At 51.2% G+C, this 22,586-nt stretch overlaps 1 protein-coding gene across 3 annotated transcripts; it reads right to left on the bottom strand.

Annotated features, from left to right (window-relative positions):
* Window positions 1-150: 150 nt before the first annotated feature.
* Window positions 151-21,118, bottom strand: MERTK (MER proto-oncogene, tyrosine kinase). 3 transcript variants are annotated; one of them, XM_074918691.1, is made up of 20 exons: window positions 20,998-21,118; window positions 17,396-17,463; window positions 17,100-17,365; window positions 16,714-16,814; window positions 16,301-16,474; window positions 14,576-14,662; window positions 13,764-13,879; window positions 11,173-11,356; window positions 10,715-10,866; window positions 7,484-7,637; window positions 7,040-7,193; window positions 5,537-5,622; window positions 5,335-5,430; window positions 4,955-5,035; window positions 4,559-4,651; window positions 4,297-4,415; window positions 3,222-3,331; window positions 2,861-3,020; window positions 2,332-2,468; window positions 151-723 (listed from the first exon to the last, which is right to left on the bottom strand). In XM_074918691.1, the coding sequence occupies exons 1-20, from the start codon at window positions 21,065-21,067 to the stop codon at window positions 243-245; spliced, it is 2,889 nt and encodes a 962-aa protein (XP_074774792.1). In that variant the 5' UTR covers window positions 21,068-21,118; the 3' UTR covers window positions 151-242. The 3 variants fall into 3 exon arrangements, with proteins under 3 accessions (XP_074774792.1, XP_074773069.1, XP_074773936.1); XM_074916968.1 differs by having other exon boundaries at window positions 17,100-17,463; XM_074917835.1 differs by having other exon boundaries at window positions 7,484-7,634; window positions 17,100-17,463.
* Window positions 21,119-22,586: the final 1,468 nt, after the last annotated feature.

Below are 22,586 nucleotides of genomic sequence, written 5' to 3'. Positions count from 1 at the left end.
CTGCCTGTGAGCTGCGAGGAGCTCAAATACCAAAAGCATCCTAATACAGAAAAAATAATTACAGTGTTTTGTGCAAACCAACCCACATGACTTCAGCCCAGGAAAAAGATCCTGGGAAGGGCCAGACTCCACCACGAAAATAATGCAGGAAGAAATAAAACAGATGACTTTATTTAAAAATATACCCTTTCTGTCCTTTTCTGGGAGCCCATTTATACCCCACTCTGTGCTGGCTCCCCCTTTCACAGCAGCACTTCCGAGTCCTCCACACAGCCATTGGTGGGCAGCAGCCCTGGCGTGAGTGAGCCACCGATGGGCAGGGTGCTGGCCTGGGTCCACGCCGAGCCCTTGCTGGCCACCCGCTCGGGCAGCAGCGGGACGTAGGCCTCCTCGGCAGGGCTGCCGAGCTGCTCCTCCACGACGTACCTCGTCTCCCATCGTTCATTGTCATGGACATCCACGGCCACCAGTGCCACCTCCGCTCGGGGGGAGCAGGGCTCGGCAACGTCCCCGGGGTCCAAATCAGAGTCCGCTTGGGGGAAGCCTGAATCCTGGGTGGAGTCTGGGCTCTCCTCGGGCAGGCTAGTATTGATGTAGATGACGTCACCAGATTCCCTGATGGTGGGCAGGTTTTCCAGCAGCTTCTCCAGATGGACCTTCAGCTGTGAGAATGTTGGGCGGGTGGCGGGGTCAGCTCTCCAGCACATAGACATGATTTCGTACCTGGAAACAGGGGGAGGAGGGTGGTTACTGGGCAGGATGTTGCCAGGCTCTGGTAGGGGATGTACAGGGGCTTCTTTCCAAACTGGGCAAGCCCTGAGCTGCTTTGCATTAAACCAACACACAATCAGCTCCCCCGCTTAGGCTGTTTGCCCCACGGCAGGGGCTGATCAGCCCAAGCTGCTGTTAGAAGTCTCTTCCAGTGCCTGGACCTCACTGAGGGTCGGGGCAGAGACAGCCAGCTGCAGTGCTGGGATCTGCACCCCAGGCACACCCTGATCCTGCTCCTGGGACGCTAAGTCCTTCTCGTCCTTCCTGCAGGTGCCTGTGCCCAGGCTGGATGTCAGGGCACACTGGAAAGTCCCAGCACCTCCCTGAAAGTCGCTGCTGGCACCAGCAGGCTGGAGCCCATAAAAGGTTTCTTTGCTGCCTCCTTCAGGGACGTGCTTTGGAGAGGGACCTTGTAGGAACCGCTGTGTGACTCTGAGCAGCTATGGTAGTTTAACTGATTTTGTATTTCAAGCTTTTAGCCATGGGGAGTTTAAACATTTTCAGCTGTAATGGCACCGGAGAAAAACTCAGAAAGAAAACTCGGGAGAAAAAACCTTGCTGAGCTGTTCAGAAACGCAAAGTTTTGAGGCTTCCCCATTTTCCCTTTCCAGATTTATAGATTTTAGGCACTGAAGAGCCCTGAGTTTTGTGGGGCAGAGAAGAGCACCACCAGCCAAGACCTTCCAGCCAAAACTATCTTAAAAAAAACAAACACCCCCCCCCCCCTAAAAAGTCTGATCCCTTCACCACAAACTGCAGAGGGCACTGCTCCTGTCCCCACAGGACCAGCGAGGTGACACTGCCGGCTGCTGACAGCCCAGCTCCTCTGCCCTCTGTGCCAGCCCTGCAAACAGACTGATTTCTCCAAGGATATTTTTTGGGATTTCTGTGCGCCCGTTTGCCTGGACTTATGCTTTTTCCTCCCTGGGTGATATGCTGCTCTGGTCTGGGATCCGGCTTTTATTAGGCACGTTAAAATTCAGGAGATTATAAAGATATTAAGGATTTTTAAGTTTTTGTTTCTGTGATACTTTCATTTAAAATTTGACCCACGCCATTCTGGCCAGCCTTCCTCCTGAGAGCTAACCTACATGTGTGTTCTTGTAAGCTCCCTGCCTGTTAAGCCCACAAGGAAGAAAAGGTTAAATCCTTGACATTTTTTTAAAAATCCAGTCTTTAATAACTGTTGTTTCTGGGAACTGTGGGAGAAATGGAGAGGGTGAGGTGGATGGTAACTCCCTCTCCAGTACAGACCCATCTTACTCTGCTTGGAGAGGAGGTTTGCAGCAGGGGGGAGCACGGGTGTGCCAGAACGGTCCTTAATTGTGCTGTGATGCATGGCTTTGCAGGCTTTTGGCCACATTCAGTGCTAAGCCACAAATCCACAGCACAAGCAGTTGTCCTTAAAGAAAGGATAACAGCAAGTGAGAGCTGCAAAGCACAAAGAGTAGCACCCCACAGAAACCACCTCAGCTAAGGGCAAGTGATGCACAGGCTGTCTGCAGGCAGACAGAGCAAACCGGTTGCGCTACGGCCCAGAAACAGCGTTACAATACTCACAGCTCATCCGAGCAGTCCTCCGGCTTTTTCAGGCGCTGCCCGTGGAAGAGGTACTCGTAGATCTCATGGTTCTGCACTCCTGGGTAGGGCGTCATCCCTCGGGTTGCTATCTCCCACATGGTAACGCCAAATGCCCACTGCAAGGACAAAGGGAAAGGACACTGAAAAGACATTTCCAGGAGGAATGAATGAAGCTTTTCATGAGGAAAGGTCACTGCTCAGCATCCACTGGGCCCCTGCACAATGCTAAGAGTTGTCGCTTCAGTCCTGCCCTCTCCAAAATTGGAAATAACAAGCAATGCCACAGAAGAGGCGCACGGCCCACTCAATAAACCTATTCCAGGAGGTTAGACAGGCAGCAAAAGGTCAGCACGTCCTGTTACCAACAGCCTGCTGCTCCTCTGGCTTTGCACTTCCAGGGTACAAGAACAACTGTAACGAAGTGTGGCAAGGGTGGACGACTCAACCCAGGGGATTGGTCCCCAGCTTTTGCCTCCTGCCACCTGGCAGCCCAGCCACATGGACCTACCACATCACTCTTAGTGGTGTAGACACGGTCAGCCAGGGACTCAATGGCAATCCACTTCACCGGCATTTTTGCTATTCGGCCCTGACGGTAGTAATCACCACTGTAAATCTTCTTTGACAAACCAAAGTCTGCCACGCACACTGTCTTGTCGTCCCGTAACCTGTCAGGCAGAAACAGGGATGACAAGATAAAAAAGTTCGATGTGCCAAATTGTGAAGCAGAAACCTGAGGCTGAGCTCTTTTCCCATGTCTCTCAGGACTGAGGGAGGTTTTACTAAAGGAAGCCAAGTTGTGCTGTAAAACCACAGGGCTTCCACTGGTGTTCATCTACCCAGGATGAAACAGAGGAAAACAAACTCACATGCAGTTTCGAGCTGCCAAATCCCTGTGGAGAAAGTTCTGACTGCTCAGATACTCCATCCCCAGGGCGATATCAACCATGAACTGCACCAGTGTCTGCAGGGGCACAAACTGGAAAGGAAAGGTGAGGGTTAGACAGTACAAGCCCTTTGGGAAGCACATCTGGTTTGATCCAAAAGGCCTCCCTGTCCAGGGCTGCTGGCTAACATGCTAGTGGTCTCACTGGCCTTGGGAAGCACCAGGGGTCCACAGCACCAGCCACTGTGGCCTCTCTCATCCCCGCTGGACTAACGCCCTCAGACTGCAAGATGTATTGAATCACAAGCCTGCAGGAGCTGCAGATGTGGGGAAAGTTGTTTTAGCAATAACCACAAGCACTGTCTGCCCAGCTGTGCCACTGGCTGGAAGAGCCCAGCCTGGCAAACCACATTGCACTGTGGTTTGCTGTAGCAGTGGATACCTTTCCCACCCCCGCCTCCTCCTTCCATGTCTCTGGACTGCAACTGCGACTAGACATTACTTCCTTCTTGCTTTTCCCACTGGCTGCCTTCCGACCATTTATTTTTGGCTAGAAAACAGCGCTGCAGAAAAGGACTCTGGTGTAGAGCAAGCTGACCATGGTTCAGCAGTGCGCCTTTGTGCCAATGAAGGCCAACCATGTAGCAGGCTGCATGAGCAAGAGCGAAGCCAGCAGGTCAAGGGATACTATTCTTCCCCCAAAATTTGGCACTGGTGAGGCCACACCTAGAGGCTGTGTCCTATTGGAGACTCCTCAGCAGGAGAAAGACATGTTGGAGCAAGCCCACAGAAGCCCACTAAGACAAGGCTGAAGGAGATGGTGTACAAGAGGCAGCTGTGATAGTTGGGCTCATTCAGCCTGGAGAAGGGAAGGTGAGAATCTCACAGGCTTTTGTGGAGCTGGATCCCAACGCTGACACCTGACAAAGGCAGGAAGCAGCACTACAACCAAGTCCTGTTTTATTCTCAAAAAACAAAGGCAGGTTTCTCCTCAAAAGAAGCACGGTCCCACCTTGCTCCTCACAGACACAGGGCCCTCTGCTCCTTGCGCTCCTTACCTGGGGGGCCATCTCCAGCCGTGAGCGAAGCAGAAAGCTGTGCAGGTCACCGTATTTCATGAACGGGAGAATCACCATGGGCTTGGGGACCTGCTGGGAGCTCAGCTCGATGCACACGCCTGGAAAACACAGACAGGTTGCACAGCCCTGTGGGCAAGGGGACCACACTCCCCCTGCAGACATCTGTGTGGGACCTGAGCACACCCTGGGCCGGCTCCCCAGCCCAAATCCCAGCTGGAGGGTGAGGAATGACAGCCCATACCTAGGAGCTTGATGACATTGGGATGGTCAAAGTCCTTCATGCATGCTGCTTCACTGAGGAACTCTTCTATCTCCCTTTGGGAAAAGTTATCCACTGGGAAGTACAGAAAAAGGAGGAGGTTTAAAACCCCAAGAACTTTAGCACCCCAAATCACTGCTGTCATCTCCCTTCACATCACAGTTCCTGCATGGGTCAGAGGGAAGGGATCATCGGCATGTCTCTGCCATCCTTGGCTGTCTGATATGAGTGCACCTTCCTGATGGGCACAAGGAGCTGTGCAGAGAGGCCACAGAATGGTGCCAGGATACAGAGAGAGCATCTGAGATGGGTAGCAGGAATGCCGGCACCCACTGGGACAAACAACATCAAGTTCTATGAGGTTAGGTTATGACTTACACTTCATGGTCTTCACAGCCACCTTCTGTGGAGTGCCTTCAGGCTGGCTAAGATGCCCCTCCATCACCGACCCAAACTCCCCTGCATCATGGGAAAGAAGCAAGCACTTTAACCACAACCTAAAGCACCACCTTTCGGGACACCATCATGTCCTTGAAGATCTGCAATGCTCTAAGACAGAGAACTCATCCCCAAAAGTCTGTGGGAGAGGCTTTGTCTCATCAGTGGCAAGACATAAACCCAGGGATCCTGGCACTCAGTCATCTTGACCCACCATCTCCTCACATCCCTTGGGTCTGGAGCTGGGGTATGACGTAGGTAACAGTGACAGCCCCTGCCCCATATGTCCATCTCCCCAGCTCTCCATTCCCAGCACTCACCCTCTCCCAGGACCTTCCCTAAGCTGAGAGCATTTCTGTCCACAACAACGTCCTGCAGCTTCTGCTGGAGCTCACTGCTGATGCCCAGGCTGCCCACTGCAAGAGAGGGACACAGGAGCTCAGGTCACCTCCAACCTGCAGACATATCGCTGCTGTGATATTCCTGTCAACCTCCTTGCAGCGGGATAAAAAATATACTTACAAGTAAGTTCAATGGCTCTCCGGCAGTAGGACTTCTTGGCCGTGTAGTTCACTGCCAGCTCCGAGTTGTTCCTGCTGAAAGCATTCCTAGTGGGACAGAAACAAACCCTGCTGGGCCATGTGTGGCTGCTTCTCCTCTGAGGAGGGAACTGCTGATGCAGGGACAGGCAGCCACAGCACAACCAGGGCTATTGGTAGTAAAGGAGAAAATGCACATCCGCCCTAATCTTTTTCATTTCCCTCTTACTGGATCACTGCCATTGCTTACAGCGTCTGAGCAAAACAGCTACTTGATAAACAACGCTGATCTGTCAAGGAGTGAGTCACAGAGGTTTTTTCGGGAGGAAATGGGATACTCATTTCCTACTCAGAAAGCAGTCTGTACTGGTAGGAACATGGTGCCCAGATCTACCATCTCCAAAAGCTCTCTCTTCTTCTGCCTGGGGCACAAGTCCAGCCTGTCAACACTCTCCATTAGCATGTACAACTCCCACCTGTTAGCCTAAAAGAATCTAAAGGGAGCTTCACACTGTGGCCCCAAAACTGTGGTGATGGGCAATCTGCTGGGAGATGCTGTGCAACCCCTCCAGCACGGGGCAGTGCAGAGGTCCAGCTCCCGGAAACAAAAGCACAGCAGGTTCTCCAGAGCTCCCAGGGAGCTAGCATCGCATGGGAAGAGCAACAATGCTACACTAGTTAGGAAAGGGATCCTTACACACTACCAGTTTCCAAAATGGGATGGGGTGATGCCATGGGAGATCAGAGTAGGTGGGATTCCTTCACCAGCTCAATAAACTCCCTTACTGAAACGATGCTCTTCCAAAGGAGTTAATTATATCACATTTCCAGTTTGACAGCAGACACCCAAGTGATAGCACTTATAAGAAAAGCTGCTAGCACCACAATTGTTTAACAAAACCAGTAGTACAGGGCAGTTAAATGCCACTTAGAAAGTCACATGGGTGCATGAGTAGCATTGGCTTACTGTAGCAGAAAACTGCCGTTTGTCCATATTATTAAAACACCACTCTGGCAGTCCAGTGGCGGTCTCTCTACTCAGCAGGGCTGGTGCCACACTTGCCCATCAGAGCAAGACAGATCTGGTGTGTGACAAGGCAGGAGGGGTTTCTCTAGGACACAGGATATTATACATCTCTGCTCTCTCATCGCTGTGTCAAAATGTCAAAGCCACCCTCCCATACCAAGTTGCACAAGTTTACTTCCCTTTATAAATAAATAGGAATAGTGAGTGGAAGGTGAACTGCTGGACTGAGGAAGGGAGGGGAAGTACCATTGCTGCAGTAAAAATACACTTAGTCCCTCACGACAGACATAAAAAATTCCATTTGTGGCAACAACATCAGTACTGGAGACAGAAACTTAGAAACCTTGTCCCCTTGTCCATCATGGGCTGCTGGCCACCAGCCCTGCCTGCCCGTGTTCCACATGCCTGCAACTTGCCCAGCTTGGAGCACCTCTGTAATCTGTTTTCCCTTCAGCTTACCCGTATTTTGTCTCCACACATCTTTTCTGGATGACCACGGACAAGCAGAGGATGAGCCCGACGGCAATTGTCCCACAGATAAAGCCCAGGGCTATGATAAAGGAGTCCGTGTTCCCAGAGGCTGGAGTCGAAGAGGGGGCTGAAGTTTTTAATCCTAAGAAAATATCCCATTAATGGAGCTGATGAAAGAGTCAGCCTGCAGCACCCAGGGATGGGGGGAGGATTTCCCAGGGGCTGAAACCAAACACAGTAAAGCCTACAGGGTTACACGGGAGAACAGGGCGTGAGGACCAAGGCTGCACATGAAGAGCAAGTGTCCTGGCAACCAAAGCACCCTGAAGGTTCCCGATTCTTGGCCTGGCTGACGGGGAAAGTTTCTGAAGGGGGCTGGAGGGATCCTCCCCTGCATCCATGCTGCACGGGCAGGGACGGGCATCTCCTTACCTCTGCTAGGGATGAAGACCTCCACCGGGCTGCTGAAAGGTCCCACACCCCCTTTGGTGATGGCAGCCACGCGGATGGAGCAGGTGGCATTGGTGGCTGCCACGGGCAGGATGGCCACGCTGGCGTTCTGCCAGGCTTCAGCAGAGACATTCTGCTGGAGAGAAGAAGGGAAGAAAAGCCTGGGCTGGGGGAGACAGTGGCTTGTCCCTACAGCAGGAGGGAAACCCAGAGATTTATTGAGACTTGTCCTCTTGTCAAACTTCTGCATTGCTTTGCTTTCACAAGCCCAGAGGAAATGCAGCACCAAACTATTTACGGAGAATAATAGCTCTGCCTGCAAGAGCTGTATGGGATCTAGAAAGGGGCTGAGCAGAATTTCCCATTCAAACCTCATGCTGCTGTTGCTCTTTGCTTGGACCACCAGCCTGAGCCAGAAGAGTCAGGAAAGCAGCCATGCAAAGAAGGGGGAAAGGTATCTCATGCATTGGAGGTAACATGGATTTTGACTCCCAGCCTTCTTTGCAGTCAACTTGGCCAGCAGAGGCTCACACCCCTCTTCACTGCTGGCCAGAGATGCCCACAGCTTGTGTCACTCCGCACCCAAAGAGCCTCAGCACCTGCCACCACAGGTCCTCTGCAGAGCATCTCCGACTGCTTTCAGCCTCAGCGCTCCTGGTTTGATCGTTCAAGTGCCCTGCCACAGAAAGTAGATCTTAGGGCAGATATTTTCTGACTGTGGTTTCTGTGTCGAGCTAATAGTATTTCCAGTTCTAAGGGTGTGTTTCCTTGCCTGGTAACATGACAGGAGGCAGCATGCTCCATGACAAGACTTTTTTCCTCAGTAAAAACACAAGTGAGTCTTTCCCTGCAAATTCCCTGTTGTTTCCTGGACAAATTTAGCTGAGAAAGGGCCTGCTGCTGCTCCCTGTCGACCTCCAGCTGCAAAACAGCTGCCCAGTGGCGTCCAAAACATCTTGCGGCCTGCTGCAGCTGGCAGAGCCCAGCTCCTTACCCTGGCTGAATGTCACATGGCTGAGCAAAAGCAGCAGCCAAGGGGGATTGGTGGGCAAGGAGGAAGAAATCAGAGCTGCTCAGTGGGAACTGGTTTTTGTTCACAGTCATAAAAAAGCCACAGAAATGGATGTGAATCATGCCCCAGCTCCAGAAGCGTGTCTGCGCTGTGGGGCAGTGGCATGAGCTGATACCATGGCTGCCTCTTTCCTCCTGCTTTCCTCCCGCTTCACATTCACGGCATCTTTTGGCAGAAATGCATACAAGATCCTTTCCCTACTGCCAGCCCAAAAAATGCACCGGGATCCTTTCATATAGCAGACAGCTCTGCTGTGTCATCTGAGGACAGAGCCCAGCTGATATCAAACAGACCATGGAGAGCATGAGCACACTGGCAAAGCAGACAGCCACTCTGGCAGGACAGAACTGCCGAAGTTAATGGTTTTTTATGAGTCTTGTGGTAGTTGAGGAATTTCTTCACGTCCCAGCTCCAGCAGCCTTGGCTCAAACAAGAACTGCTGGTTTAAGAATAAAATAAAGCAACCTTTTTGAAGCTTTTAAAATAGTTTTTAATCTGGTTATGAAGAAGAGGCCTGAAGGTGGCCCTGCTTACACAGAAATACAGGACCCCCCTGCCTTTATCGTGCTCGGGTTGTTAAACTGATGGTTATTTTGGGGTATTTCATATTTAGCCAAAACTCAGAGACTTTATTTTTGAGAATTCAGAGCTCCACTTGACAGCAAGCATATTGCTCTTGTGCTTCAGACTGTTTATCCATTGGCTCAGGAGACCCTTGGGGGTTCATGGGAGAACTGGGCACACACCAGCCCATGGTACTCTGCAGAAAGGTTATTACGGCCCAGGCTCAAGCTGTTCCCATGACTCTTAATTCTGCGACAGCCCTTATAAAAAAAGTGCTGGCCCCTGCCCTCGACTAGTGCTGTCACGTGGTTTTGCATTCCATAAAACCTGGAGGTTGCTGAAACAGATTAGCAACAAACACAACTGTTTCATTGGGTCTGCCAAGAGCCAAGGTCCCTTGCACAGCCACCTCCCACCTGAAGTCACTCCCTGCTAGAGAGGTTTTTTGAGTCTCCTGAAAGCCAGAGTTAATAAGAACAATTATTGACCAGGCACCCAAGCAGAAATTTCATCCCCTAAGCATTTGACTGGGGAAATTTATAAAAAACAACAACAACAAAAGACAATCTCCCAGGGCTTAAAGGGCAAGTCCTCTTTTTTGCTTTCTTCTTGAGACGCGACAAATATGTCAGCAATTTTTTTTCCGTGCTAGTCACAAGACCATAATATTGTTTCCCTGACTTCATTTGGTCTGGATCTATACATGCCCTTTTTCAGAGGCACAAAAGGAGAACAGAAAATGCAGCATCCTACAAAAAATAGGGTGTGAGTCACTTTTTCCACACTGGGTTCAGGCCATCAGTGCCTCTCTGTGCTTTCAGCCTGAGACAGAAGAAGATCAAACCACAGTGCAGAAGCAACAGCTGGATACATCTGTGCAATTATCCAGAGGCTCCCCGACCGCTGGCAGAACCTGGACAGGATGATCTTTTGCCCAGTAGCTGAGATGAGCCAGGACTGCCCAAGAGGTCAGGCCAACCTCAGTCTAGCAAATTCCTGAGGGCTACTTCCCAAATCTGGTTATGCCAGATGACTTCATATGCTCATGGACAGGCCCCCAGCCTCAAAACGTTCCTTGAGCTATGAAACTCTGTGCCATGGGTTTTCAGGTGAGTTACTGGGTGGAATAAATCCCATCTGAGTAAGGAACGACTCAAAGCCCAGGGAACAAATTCTCCCAAACACCTTACAATTGACTCCATTGCTGAAAGTGCCAAGAGATGCTGACAAACCTTGACTGCCACTCCAAGGGCCATACCAAAGATTGTCAACATTGGGAAGAGCATCTCACTTCTATTTTAGAGAACAGGAGCCGTGGTAGCAAACCTCTTGACTTCTTCATTCAGAACTGCATCTTTCCAGTATGAATGACTTAGGACATTACCATGAGTTAAATAAACACGAGAGAGACACAGACCACTTGTGTTTAAAAAGCCCAGATGAAAGCACAAGACAGCAGACAAATAAGCCTAGAAAGAATATATGGAAGCGCCAAGACCAAACTGGACATCCCTGCTTGATGCTGCTGTGATTTTTTCTAGGCCTCAGCCATTCTTCCCCATTCCCAGGTGACTTACCAACCCCTTGGAGTTCTGCCACCTGTACCAGATGTGATAGCCCTGCAGTTCCCCGTGGATCCTCTGCAGGGGTGGCTTCACCCATCGGATCTCTAGGGAGGAGCTGGATTCATTGAATGATACTGTGACATTCAGTGGCGGTGTTGTTGGAGCTGCCGGAATCAAAGAGAAAGAAAGTGAGGGGAGCCAGGTGGATAGGTACAGGGACGTGGTAGGCTGATGGAAGATGAGCTGTAGCTCAAACAAAAAGCACACAGTATTTCCTACAGCCTTTAATATTTTCAGCAGATGATCCCCCATGAGTAAATTTCCTTTCCCCAATCAACAGAGTCGAGATGTCCCACCACGTAAGCAACCATGACTCTGGACCAGCATCTCATCCTGAGAGTCCTGTACAAAGCACAGCTACACAACTGAGGCAGGAAAACCCTTAGCAGTCTTCACTACTTATTTCCTACCTCCCTCAGTGGTGCTGGTGGTTATCCAGGGGCTAAATGCCGACCAGCCGACTTCATTCCTGCAGGAAACATGGATGTTATAGTCCGCCATGGGCTCCAGCTGCTGGATGTGATACATGTGGGGAGGCACCAAGGTGTCGAACAGCAGAAGTGAGACGTTGCTTTGTGGAACAACTTCCTTGACCTTAATTGAAAAATCAGTCCACAAACAAGGATTAGTCAGCAGCAACCTGCAGGGTGAGACGCATGGCAGGAATTTTACATCTGTAAACAGGATCCAGAGCCCTGCCTCTCTCCCTGCCTCCCATTCAAACACTAGCAGGGCCTTGTTCCTGCACGCTGGCTTGCCTCTGCTGAGCAGAAAGCTGACGGCAGCCCCTTTGCAGGGCCCAGGGTGAGGGCTCCAGTGCACGCGGAGAATGAGTTGCAGTGGGGACACGGAAAAGATGTGTGAAATCACCATCACTGTGGAAAGGAGGAGTGAGGGATGATTTGCTCTTTCTTGTGGCAGGGAGCAAAAGGAGCACCCAATAACATTACCAGGCAGTGAGTCCCAAACAGACACAGAAAAGTCCTTTGTCATGCAACAGATCATTAGATCATTATTGCCATCAGATGTTGCAGGACTGATCACAGAGCTCATTAGACTCTACATTTAGCAGCATGGATGAATTCAACGTACTAAAAACAAATCACAAAGAGAAACTGCTCTCTCCCCAAAGGGCTGGCTGTTGAGCACCCATGTAGCTACTCACACAGCCCTTGCATTCTCTGGAAAGTGTCTCATTTTGTGGGATGCATCACAAGAGTGGCCTGGGCTGGGACAGTGGGAGCAAAGAAGGAAGAACAAGAACGAGGGACGTCAGAGCAAGTGAGACAGTTAACTTGAAAGACAACTCACAGGATGTATTTCAGTGTGAACCATCAGCAGAAAGTCATACAGTCCTCTCCATGCATGGTTTTGGGGTGGCAGAAGACCTGCCCTTCTGCTTAAGGAACAAGAGTCCCCCCCGGGTACCCCCCGGGTAGCCCAGGATGCTCAGGATGGTCTCAGCATTAACACTAGTATTTTCCAGCCAAAATGAAAGAGAATAGCCTTCAGCCTCATAAAGCTGAGCAGGTGATCACATGAATGTGCAAGCCACATCTGAAAGCACTGCTGGGACTGGCTGTTCTGAGCATCAAGCCCAGCTCAGCTATCTCAATCCTCAACTTGTCTTCTGTAGAGAGTCCATCAAATGAATATATTTTTTTTTTAAATCAGGCTTTTTGCAAGCTTAAACAGTTTGAACTTGGCAGGTGTGACAGCAATAGCTTCTCCTTTTAAGCATTGGCATGCTCAGAAATGAGTCATTTAGTCAGTGGACCTCACTACCCAAGCAAGGGGATTATCAAAGTGGACAGGAGCAAAAAGGCTTAGTCACAGCTGTGTTTTTGCCAGAAATCATGTCTTGTTTTCCAATTCAAAAGGCTATTTCCTACTGACAGACTGTGAACGTTAAGTCATAGGAAATTCCTTGGCTCTCCACCCCACTTCCCGAGCTCCAGCTGGAAGGCAGCAGTGGACACAGCACTAATATTAGCTCTGGTACCTTTCCTCCCTGTAACTCCTTTCACTTTTATCTGGCTTCAGACATTGCCTCTCTCCACACGTTACCTCAGCCAGAGTACAGATTAGCCAGTATAAAAAATATCCACAAGAGAGTAAGCAATGGGCTTGAACTGTGAAACCCAGCAACGTCAGACAGAACAGGTGGAAACTACTTGCAGGGCTGTAGCCACGGACATGGCATTCCCTGACTTGTCTGGGAGACAGGCAATCCCTCAGCTCCTTCCCAGTACTTCCCAGGAGTGTTGAGCTGAGAAATCTCCACCTCCAAACACCAGCAGGAAGGCTGCTTGGTTGGGAAGTGCTTGACCAGGAGGTAAAAGTAGGGACAAGCATGTGCCTGCAGCAAGTCACGGCTTGCAAAGTCTCTCAGAGAGCTACCTGGAGCAGTTCGTGGCATCTCTCCATGAAGAGTCATGACAACCTGACGGGACAGATTCTTGTGGCTCGCTCCCACACGCTTCACAGGCAGAAGCCCACATGGTCTCTTCGAGGCAGGTGGCTTGACTGTTCCCATCGGCCCTCATTTCTGCCTCCACTCACAGGACAAAAGCCCGCTTCACACTCCCTGCATCAGCTTCTCCGAGGGCCTCCTTCCACCGACTATGCCCCCTCACAACAGGCAGAGCAAAGCTGCTCCTTCTGAACAGACACCACCAAGCTGGTCTCTGGCAGCTCCTTCCAAGCCCGCCTGCCTGTCCACCTCAGTGGTGCTCCAGCTGCTCCAGGTCCCAGCATCTGGGGACTGCTTGCTGCTCACCATGTCACCACTAATTCCCCAGTCACCCGGACCACAGGGTGCAGGTGGGACAGCATGCCAGCTTCCCCTTTCAAAGTCACTGGGAAAGTCTAACTCTATTTGTCCAAACCAACAGCCTGGTCAAATCCACATGGTTCATGCCAAGCAACAGTGATTTCCACCTGCTTCAGAGCATTCGTGTGAGGGGAGGTTGCAGGGGCAAGGAGGGTTATGGATGCTTACCTGAACACTGCAGCTGTTCAAGGCAGAGAATGCATCAAAGCCTGGCACCCAGGATATCACGATACTGTGGGCTGTTCGGTTGAGGACATGGACGCTGGTGGGTGCAGATGGTATTCCTGCAGGGAAAAGCCAAGGGCAGTCAGCTGGAGACCTAAGCACAAATGTGGCACATCTGGCTTCCTTCTGACAGCCCTCAGCGCTCAGACTGACTGTGCGTGAACACCAAGCACTGCCCTGGCTACAGCTGCAACGGTGTCCTCTATCGGTGTACCGCAGGTGTTTCAGATCACTGCACAGGGAAGCAGAAAAAACTCATTTGCAGGACTATTTTGACCATGTTCTACACTTGTGAACTGAAACAGCACTCGGGGTTGCTTAAAGGCAACAATATGCTTTGGGGAACACCTTTCTCGCATTGCCAGATTGGCTCCTGTCAGGAATGTCGGGAATTTCCATCGTTTCCTACGGAAAACTGTGTGCACCGCCCTGGTTGTGAAGGAAGGAAAAGAGTAATACAGCCCTTCTGAAATATGCTCGGGGGCTGACAGTTCTGCTTTCAAATGTGCTTTTTTGGTCCTTCCTCCCGCAGCAGTGATATTGGGATGACAGAACCACACTGGGTGACCATGATACTATATGCATCCCTTTTGATTTTAAATACAGGTTTAAAATGAGGAAAAATAAGTATGGGAGTCCTAAAAATATCTCCTTCAGCTTGTGTAGAATGAATGCTTGCAAGAGTGGAGACCAGGACAGCTCCTGCTTGGATACATGTAGTCAATGGGTAAAGTGAGCATCACGTTGCCACTTACCTTTCACGTTGACCTGTCCCGGGTTGGATGCGGTCAGCCCTTTACTATTGTGAGCCTCGCAGCTGAACACTGCTGTTTCATTGAGACCTGCAGAGGGAAAATCACAAAACACCCAAATCACACTAATTCTTCACCCGCTGCTCACAGAAAACCCTTGCAGCTTCCTTTCTTGCACTGTTGCTTTATTTTTTCCAGCAACACAAAAGACCTTTTATTCTGCACTCATCGCTTCCCTTCAAGGCATTTCTGCACTGACTGCCCGGCAGTGACCCCTGCGACCCAGCTCACCCACCTTCCATGCCGTGAGCACGAGTGTGCCATCAGCGTGAAATATGGTACAGTGGGCTGGACTGTATGTTTCTACGGTGCTGTTGCACAACCTCCTGAGTAAGCACTTGTTTTGTGTTCAGAAAGGGAAAGGCAGAAAGCAGAAGAGACCACCACCACAGCTTGAATCAGATGACTTATTGCTTTTCGAAGATTGCTCAAATCTTCCAGCTGATAATGGAGAACGACTGTTTCTGAGGGCCACTGGAAATACCCAAGTGTGAACAGCTGCTCATTTCCCCTGGGATGTTGGCATGGCCTGTGTGAGATGACCCCGGGTAGGAACAGTGCTCAGGATTTTCATCTCGTGCAAAGGACTTTCCTGGAGGTGCAGGCCTGTTTCTCCTGGGCACAGTGCTTGCTGCTGCTGCAAGGTGAAGGGCTTGCCACGGCATGCTGGACATGCCAAGTGTTTGCTTGCACCATCAGCAGTGCTGCTTGGTGTGATGGGGCTCCTGGGCCAGGTCAGAGACTGTTCAAATGACCTGACCTAGTGTGTGCCAGTCGGATGCAAGAACATCCAAGAGGAATGAGTCACCTCCTCCGGCTTTCACTGCCTTTTAAAGCCTGCCTTTGGATGCCGAGACAAGTCAGGTATAGTCTGGCTGCTAATTAGCTAGTGGCCTTCTCCTCATGAGCAAATGAAGAAATCCCTCCTCTCTTTTGCCGCTGAAACAAAACCATGATGGGTTTCATGATACAAGAAGTACTTTTCTTCCTGTGCTCCACCAGGCTGGCATGGAGACACACTGCAGGGGCCAACCCAAGGTCTTCCAGAGACATTCAAGAGGGGACAACCAGTAAAGCAGCCCATAAGAGCCGCAGTGTACTTGTTCGCATGGCCACAGGCTAGGAGAAAAATCTGCTTCTTGCTTAGGAAAGAGTGTTTTGAGTGTCCTGCCTCTTCTGAGGAAGAAATTTTTGGCAGCAGACAGAAGGGGGTCAGATGGGGTTGCTGCCCCCAGATCACCCCTGGTAGAGTGGTCCCCAGGGTTGCCAAACATGCAGCACCTCCCAGCACTGAGGACAGAGCAGTAACAGGCTGGGATTCATTTTTGCAAACTGGTACCTCTGTGGTACTTCCTTTGCAAACCTGGACCCCTGTGTCCCACTGCATACAATTTGATGGCTGCATTTTATGCTAAACCTCCTGGGAAATTTATCTGTGCTGAGCTTTCCAGCCAAGCATCATCAATGCACAGTGCCACACAAAAACAAAGCAGGCTTCAATGGACTTGTGACAGCACATGGGAGCACACCCCCTGCCTAACAGGATGTGCGAGGCCAAGGGGACAGGCTGTGAGATGGCACAAGACACCTTCTCACCCTGGCCTTCCCGGTAGGCACACAGAGGTGAGGTGTCCCAGCTGGCTGTGGCAAGAACACTGCATGGCTCACCTGGCACGGTCAGGACTGACGGGGAGATGTGGGGCTTCTCATTGACTCGGACATTGTTGCGAAACCAGTAGATCTCCACAGGCTCTGGCGGGCCCACAGCTTGGCACGTAAGGTTGAAGGGACTGTTCTTGGTGACATTCAGCTTCTCAGGCTGACGAATGAAGTGCGGGAGCCCTGCACAGACACAAGCAGAGAAGGAAAAGATTCAGCGAGCTTGGAAACACAGCCCTATCAGCAACTCCAAACTGCCCTGCTCAGGGCTGTGCCCAGCTCCAGCAACAAGCCCATTCCCAACAAGACTCCCTGTTTCTGAAGGACAGTTCACAGGTCCCAGATCACAGTCCCGGGGCCTGTCGCTCAGCCAGGGCACAACGCACCTCCAGCACTTCTGCCCTAGCCCTCCTCCAGCTCACCTTCCAGCTGCACCAAGATCGTATCTGACACCACCTCTGTGCCAGAGATGTTGAGTTTGCAGACATACGAGCCATTATCTGAGCGCTGGACGTCAAGGATGCTGCCAGAAAGAACATAGACCATGTCAAAGCTTTGGCAGGGAGTCACACAGCTCCTGCAGAAGGACACAGCAACACTGCCAGCCTGGGGTTGGGTTTCAGTCAGTACCAGTCACCCCACAGCACACACCAAGCAGAAGCTGGGCTTCCAAAGCCAGACTTTGGGGATTAGAGAGTGCCTACACATCCTAGTCCTGGTCTCAAGCCCCTGCAAGCTGCCCAGCCTCCCGTCTCTCCCCAGGAACCAACACATAGGGCACCCCTCCAGGAAGGGCTGTACGGGTTACCTGAAGGTAGAGGTCATTGCCACCTCCTCCTTGTCGGAGATCTCGAAGTGGCTGGTGGCGATACGGTCCAGCACATGCAGCTCCTTCCCATCCTTCCACAAGGAAATGCCTGGGGTGTCTGGCCTGAGCAGCAGCTGAGGTACTTTAATGGAGCAATTAAACGTGACATCCTTGTGTTCGTTAATGATGATGTGTCGTATTGTGGGGTTAAACTTAATCTGTCCTAGAGAGCTGGCTGAGGGCTCCTCCCAGGGCTGCTCTGTGCTCTGGTAAGGCCAGTGACCAGTGGTGACCACGTTTCGCTCGGCACGGTGAGACTCTGCTGACAGGTATGGCCTTAGACCTCTGTTTTGGGCAGCATCATCTGAAAGAGACAACCTCCGTTTTGTTATCACCAGCCAGCAAGTGGCCCCTCCAAAGCCCTGCAAAGGCCCACTGCTTCCATTAATAATTAGATGCTCCAAAACTTCAAAATCTCTGAGACCTCTTGTAAGAGCCCTGAGGAGGAAACATGGAGCTGGGGGCTGTCCTGAGACTGACAATGTGCAAGCAGCACCTCCAAAGAAAACTTTTTTGAAACAAACAGGAACAGCCCAGGCTAAAGAAAATGCTCGGCCACTTCTCTTTTGGCAGGGGAGAGGCAGGAGCTATTTCTGCTGCACTGCACCCCCCAGGACTGGAATATAAACGGATCCCTGGGCAGGAGGAATTTGGGACTTTACTCCAGTAAATCCCTTTCAGGGCCTCATCTCAAGCATTTTCAGCTGGGTCAGAGAAAGAGCTCCCAGCGGGGATTTCCCCGGTTTTAGGCTCTTTGCTGGTGACACTGCTCCCTTCCCAGGACAGAGTGAGCAGGTCTGAAAGACAGAGATGCTCTCTGAGTCAACCACAAACACTTTTGCGAAGCTAAATGCCTCCACCGAGCTGCTTTTCTCAGGAAAACAGCTGCAGATGGATGAAGAAATGCCTTTAGACAGTGTATAGGAGCTGGCTGCTGTTTACTGTTGTTCTCCCAGGGTCTTTTCCCAGATATTTTTCCCAAGGGAAGGCTATTTGCCAGCTCCTTCTGAGGGCTTCTTGCCCCCACCTACAAATCACCTAACATACCCAGTCCCGTAACAGTGTTTTCCCCCTCCTTCCCAGCACTTCCCATCCCAGCCATGAACAAGATGAAGAGCAGCTCCATATAGAGCAATTCCCCCCAACAAAACTGTATATTTTTGAAGATATAAGATCTAGAGAATATACCGCAAGTAGATGCTTTTATTAGACCATTTCTGAGCTTCCTGAGGCTTTCACAGGCATACCGAAATCCCGAGTGGAGTAGTAAATCTTCCTTGCTGCCTTCAGCAAGCAAAGGCATTGTGCCAGACAGGAATTGCAACTAAATTAATCTGCCTCTTCCGAAAAAAACCTATTCACAATTTAGAAGATAATACCGCAGGTAGAAAGCACCACCTTTTTATTTAACAGTTCAGCTGAGTTTGTTTTGAGGCAGGTCTTAGTCCTCAAACATCAAACAACAAGTTTTTAAAGCTATGTCATTACTATTGTGAGTAATGGGGCATGAGCCTAGTGTGCTTTCCCGGGAGCCAAGAAACACAACCTAATTTTGAGGCTGGATATACTCCTTTGCTAAATTGCTCGCTATTTTTAACCCTCAAGAAATTCTACTTCTAGACAGAAATTTGAGAAGGGATTTTAAATTCTGCTCAGCCTGGTGGTACAGAGGAAAGTGCAAGACTCTCCCTGGCTCTCACACAAAACAATGGGTTTCCCTTTCAGAAAAAAAAAAAAAAAAAAAAAAAAAGACCCTAAGCTTTTCCAACCTGCTTCCTAAGCTTTACCATCCCAACACAAACAAATGCCATGTGACTGCTGCAAAATGCAGCCGACTGCCATTTACTTGCAGGCCGGGTCACCAGCTCTCAAAAAGCCAGGCAGCTCCAAAAAGATGTGCCAAATGCAAACAAACGAGCAACCCCAAATCTCCTCCCCTCCCCTACACTTCCTGGAGGTTACCCAGCCTGAAGCCACTCACTGCCTGGCACAATCCAACCTCAAACAGCTGTTTTCATGCTCCATTTTGAAGCTTTCTAGCTCTGGCTGGAGCAGCTCCCCCCCGGCGAGGACCCCTGGCCTGGGAGGATACAGATGTGTGCTGGTGGTCTCTGCCTGCTCTGGGATGATTTCTGCTCCCCCAGGCTGCTTCAAGTTTAAAGGCAAAGAGCAAAGTGGATCTTAGCTTAATTTTCTATACTCATTAAGTGGAAAGAAGTGATTGCTGCCCCAGGAATGAAATACTTTCCTCTCTGACTCATGTGACAACAGGAATCTCTCATATCTTGCACTGCCTTTGGGTACCCCTTCCATCCTCAGCTGTTTGGTGGTTCATGGTGTCTTCAACAGAATTTGCCCTGTGTGGCAGGACACCCCTTCTTTGTGTCCAGAACAATTTGCTTAGGCTGGTTCTAAAAGCCCACGCTAGAGCCAAGGAGCTGAAAGCCTGTGTGCCTGCGTGGGTGCCTGCCACACTGGAGTGGCTCCCCTAGTTTACCACAGCTTGGCCTGAGGGAAAAGCTGGCATGGAAGTAAATCTACTTGCAAGTACAGTGCTGCTGTCTTGAAACACCTGGGATCACAGCAAAACTGAAGTGCTAGCAAAGACAGATCTTTCTCTGCAGCCTGGCAGGTCCCGTGTGCCTTTTTCTGTTACTCCTCTGGAGAACTGAGTTTTAACAAGAAAATCTGTCTGCTATTAGAGGCAAGATTCTTTATTACGGATGAAAGACAAAAAGCAGGGAGCTGCACACCCCACAACTGAAACAGCAAGTCATTCTGCTGCAGTCCCAGCAAGGATGGTATTAGAAATCGCCAGGTCTGCCAAAAAGCTCCCTACATCCCTAGCCTGGATTTCCCATTACTGGAAATAATTCACCTGCTGACACCAGCTTTCTGCTCAGGCACTTGTTGAGTGTGTCTTCACACCCAGACAGGACAGAAGGAATGAAGAGCCCCTTCAGTGCGGGGTTTCCTATCTCCCATCCCCGGGAGTTGTCAGAAGTGAAATTCCCCTGGGGCTGCACCTGCCTTCCAAAGAGACTGTCGGGGTTCAAACACCTTTTGTATAAACCAGTCCAGGATTCCTAGTTAAATCTGCACACCGACTCGGAGACACCCTGGCACCCCTGAGCATGGGCTACAAAGCCCAGCCATTGCACAGCCTGAGACCAAACATCGGGCAGCCCTGATGACAGCACACTTTAAGTCCAAAAACTAAGTTTGTCTCTTCTCATTTCTTTTTGAGGGTAACTAAGCACATGGAGCTGAAAAGCCAGCAGACTGACAGCACCGCAAAGCATGTCCCTGTGCCACAAACCACAGCGTTTCCTGGTGATTTCTCCCAGCACCAGTACGCAGCTGGCTCACAGGTAACGGAATAAATCCCAGACCTGCTGATCTGTTGCTGCTTTTAGTCCCTGCCTGTCGCAGTGTCCCCAGTAAGCAGAGGCACATCGCATCAACAAAATGCTGGGAGACTACCAGGCTGCAGAGGCAGAGCTGTGTCCCGGGAAGGCAAAACCCGCTCCCTCTGGGGCCGCCAGACACTCGCAGCAAAATCACTGCTGAGCTCCCCCCCAAGATTTAAACTTCGCTTCAGTCTGCAGGCCCGGTGAGCAGGAGAGGGGTGCGGGGGGCACTGCGGTCACCCCGGCCGCTGGCAGGGTGAAACGAAGCAGCCTCTGGAGGTAAAACGCTCCCCCTGCCCCCAGCAAACACCCCTCGCCGGACGCCCGCCGCCCCCACCGGCACCCGAGCAGCCCGCCCATCCCAGGGCCGTCCTGGGCGCCCCCAGCCCGGGACCCCCCTCACCGCCCCAGGCTCCCCGCGGACTCACCGGCCGCTCCGCGGGGCGGGCGCAGGGCCGCCAGCAGCGCCCAGAGCAGCGCCCACCGCCCGCCGCCCATCGCCCGCCACCGACAGCGGCAGCGGCAGCGCTCCGCTCCGCTCCGCCAGCGCTGCCGCCCCGCCCCGGCCCGGCCCCAGGCCCGGCCCCGGCCCCGCCCCGCCTCCCGCCCGCCGGGCCTCGGCCTGGGGCGGGGACGGGGCAGCACCGGGGAGCACCGAGTCCACCGCACCCCAAGCCCCAAGGCAGGGCGCAAAGGTGCCCGGGCTCGGCCCCGGCGAGATGCTGGGTGCGATCAGTGCTGCTCGGGAGAGGAGCTGGCCGGCCACTTGGCCACGGGTGGACAACTCCGCGCAGAGGGTTTGTCTCCAGGAAGGTGTCTGGGGCAGTGCTTGCCTGGGATTTGGGGAACCCGTACCCGGACTTTATGTCACTCAGTGTATTTCACTGCCGCAACGTCTCTGCTCCCTGCACATAAAAGTCTTTGCAACTATGATACAAGTGTAACCATTATTTTTTTTTTCCCCCCAGCAGCCTGCTGTAGTCTTCCCAAAGCCTTGAAGTTAGGAAAAGAGATGTAAATTTCATTCGATTATTACTAGGTAAGCGTCAGCACACCGTGGAAACAGATGTGGCCAGAACAGCTCTGCTGAAGTTGCTCATTTCTGGGTGTAATTTATAACGAGAACTGGGAAGGGCAGTGTGCTTCTCTGGCTGTTAGAAAGCAAAGAATCATACAAAATCCAGGCTGAAATCTTTTCCAGTTGGGAAGAAAAAAGTCTTAAGTTCATCGAAAAAAGAACAAATCACTCCCAGACTTCTTTGACTTGCAAAGCTGCTTATTCACTTAATATTCTTAGACCTTGGTGACAGAGATTGAATTTCCCCCCTCGCTGCCTCTTTCGCTCCAGACCAGCTTCTTACATCTTGAAGTGATCAGCAGCTAAGGAAGGCCATGTGTTGCTAGAGGCCCAGATTAAAGGGGAGAATAAAAAGACCGAGCATCTTCAGTGGTGCCCAAGAGCCAGCACCTTCCACGCAGCTCCAGCAGTGTCACTTTTTCTCCAGATTTTGAGTGCATTCCCCATGCATCCAGTGTCACTCAGGGAGTAGGAGAAGACCACGGGACAGGCATTTGTCCCTCTGTCTTTACAGGCTGGCTGTTGATACGAGCCTGTCATTTGTGGTCAGCCTTTGCCGCACGGGTGCACTTTCATCTGACTGTGTTCCCTGTTGCTGCTGGCTTTGCAATTTTGGGGAACAAAGCAATGGAAAGGCCTTTGGACTTTGTGGGCTGCAGAGTGGAAACAGCCCCTCACACTGGGATAATGTCACCGACACAGGGTGAGGAAGCGGGAGCAATTTCTGAGAAAGAGGAGGAAAACAAAATAAACAATGGGAACACGTGGGCATATAAAGAGCATTTAAGCACCTCTTGAAAATCCTCTAATTTGGGTCATTTCTTTACAGTAAATTGATTTCCACTCAGTGCTGGTGTAAACTAGTCTCCAGCCTGTTGCGGTTCATTTGGGCACAGTTTGATGTGAGGAAGATGCTGACGCACGGCAAGGGAGGAAGAA

This window comes from Athene noctua, chromosome 1, assembly GCF_965140245.1.
Source record: "Athene noctua chromosome 1, bAthNoc1.hap1.1, whole genome shotgun sequence".
Classification (NCBI taxonomy): domain Eukaryota; kingdom Metazoa; phylum Chordata; class Aves; order Strigiformes; family Strigidae; genus Athene; species Athene noctua.
Note: the sequence above shows the minus strand (reverse complement) of the source record. Positions and strands in the feature narration are given on the sequence as shown.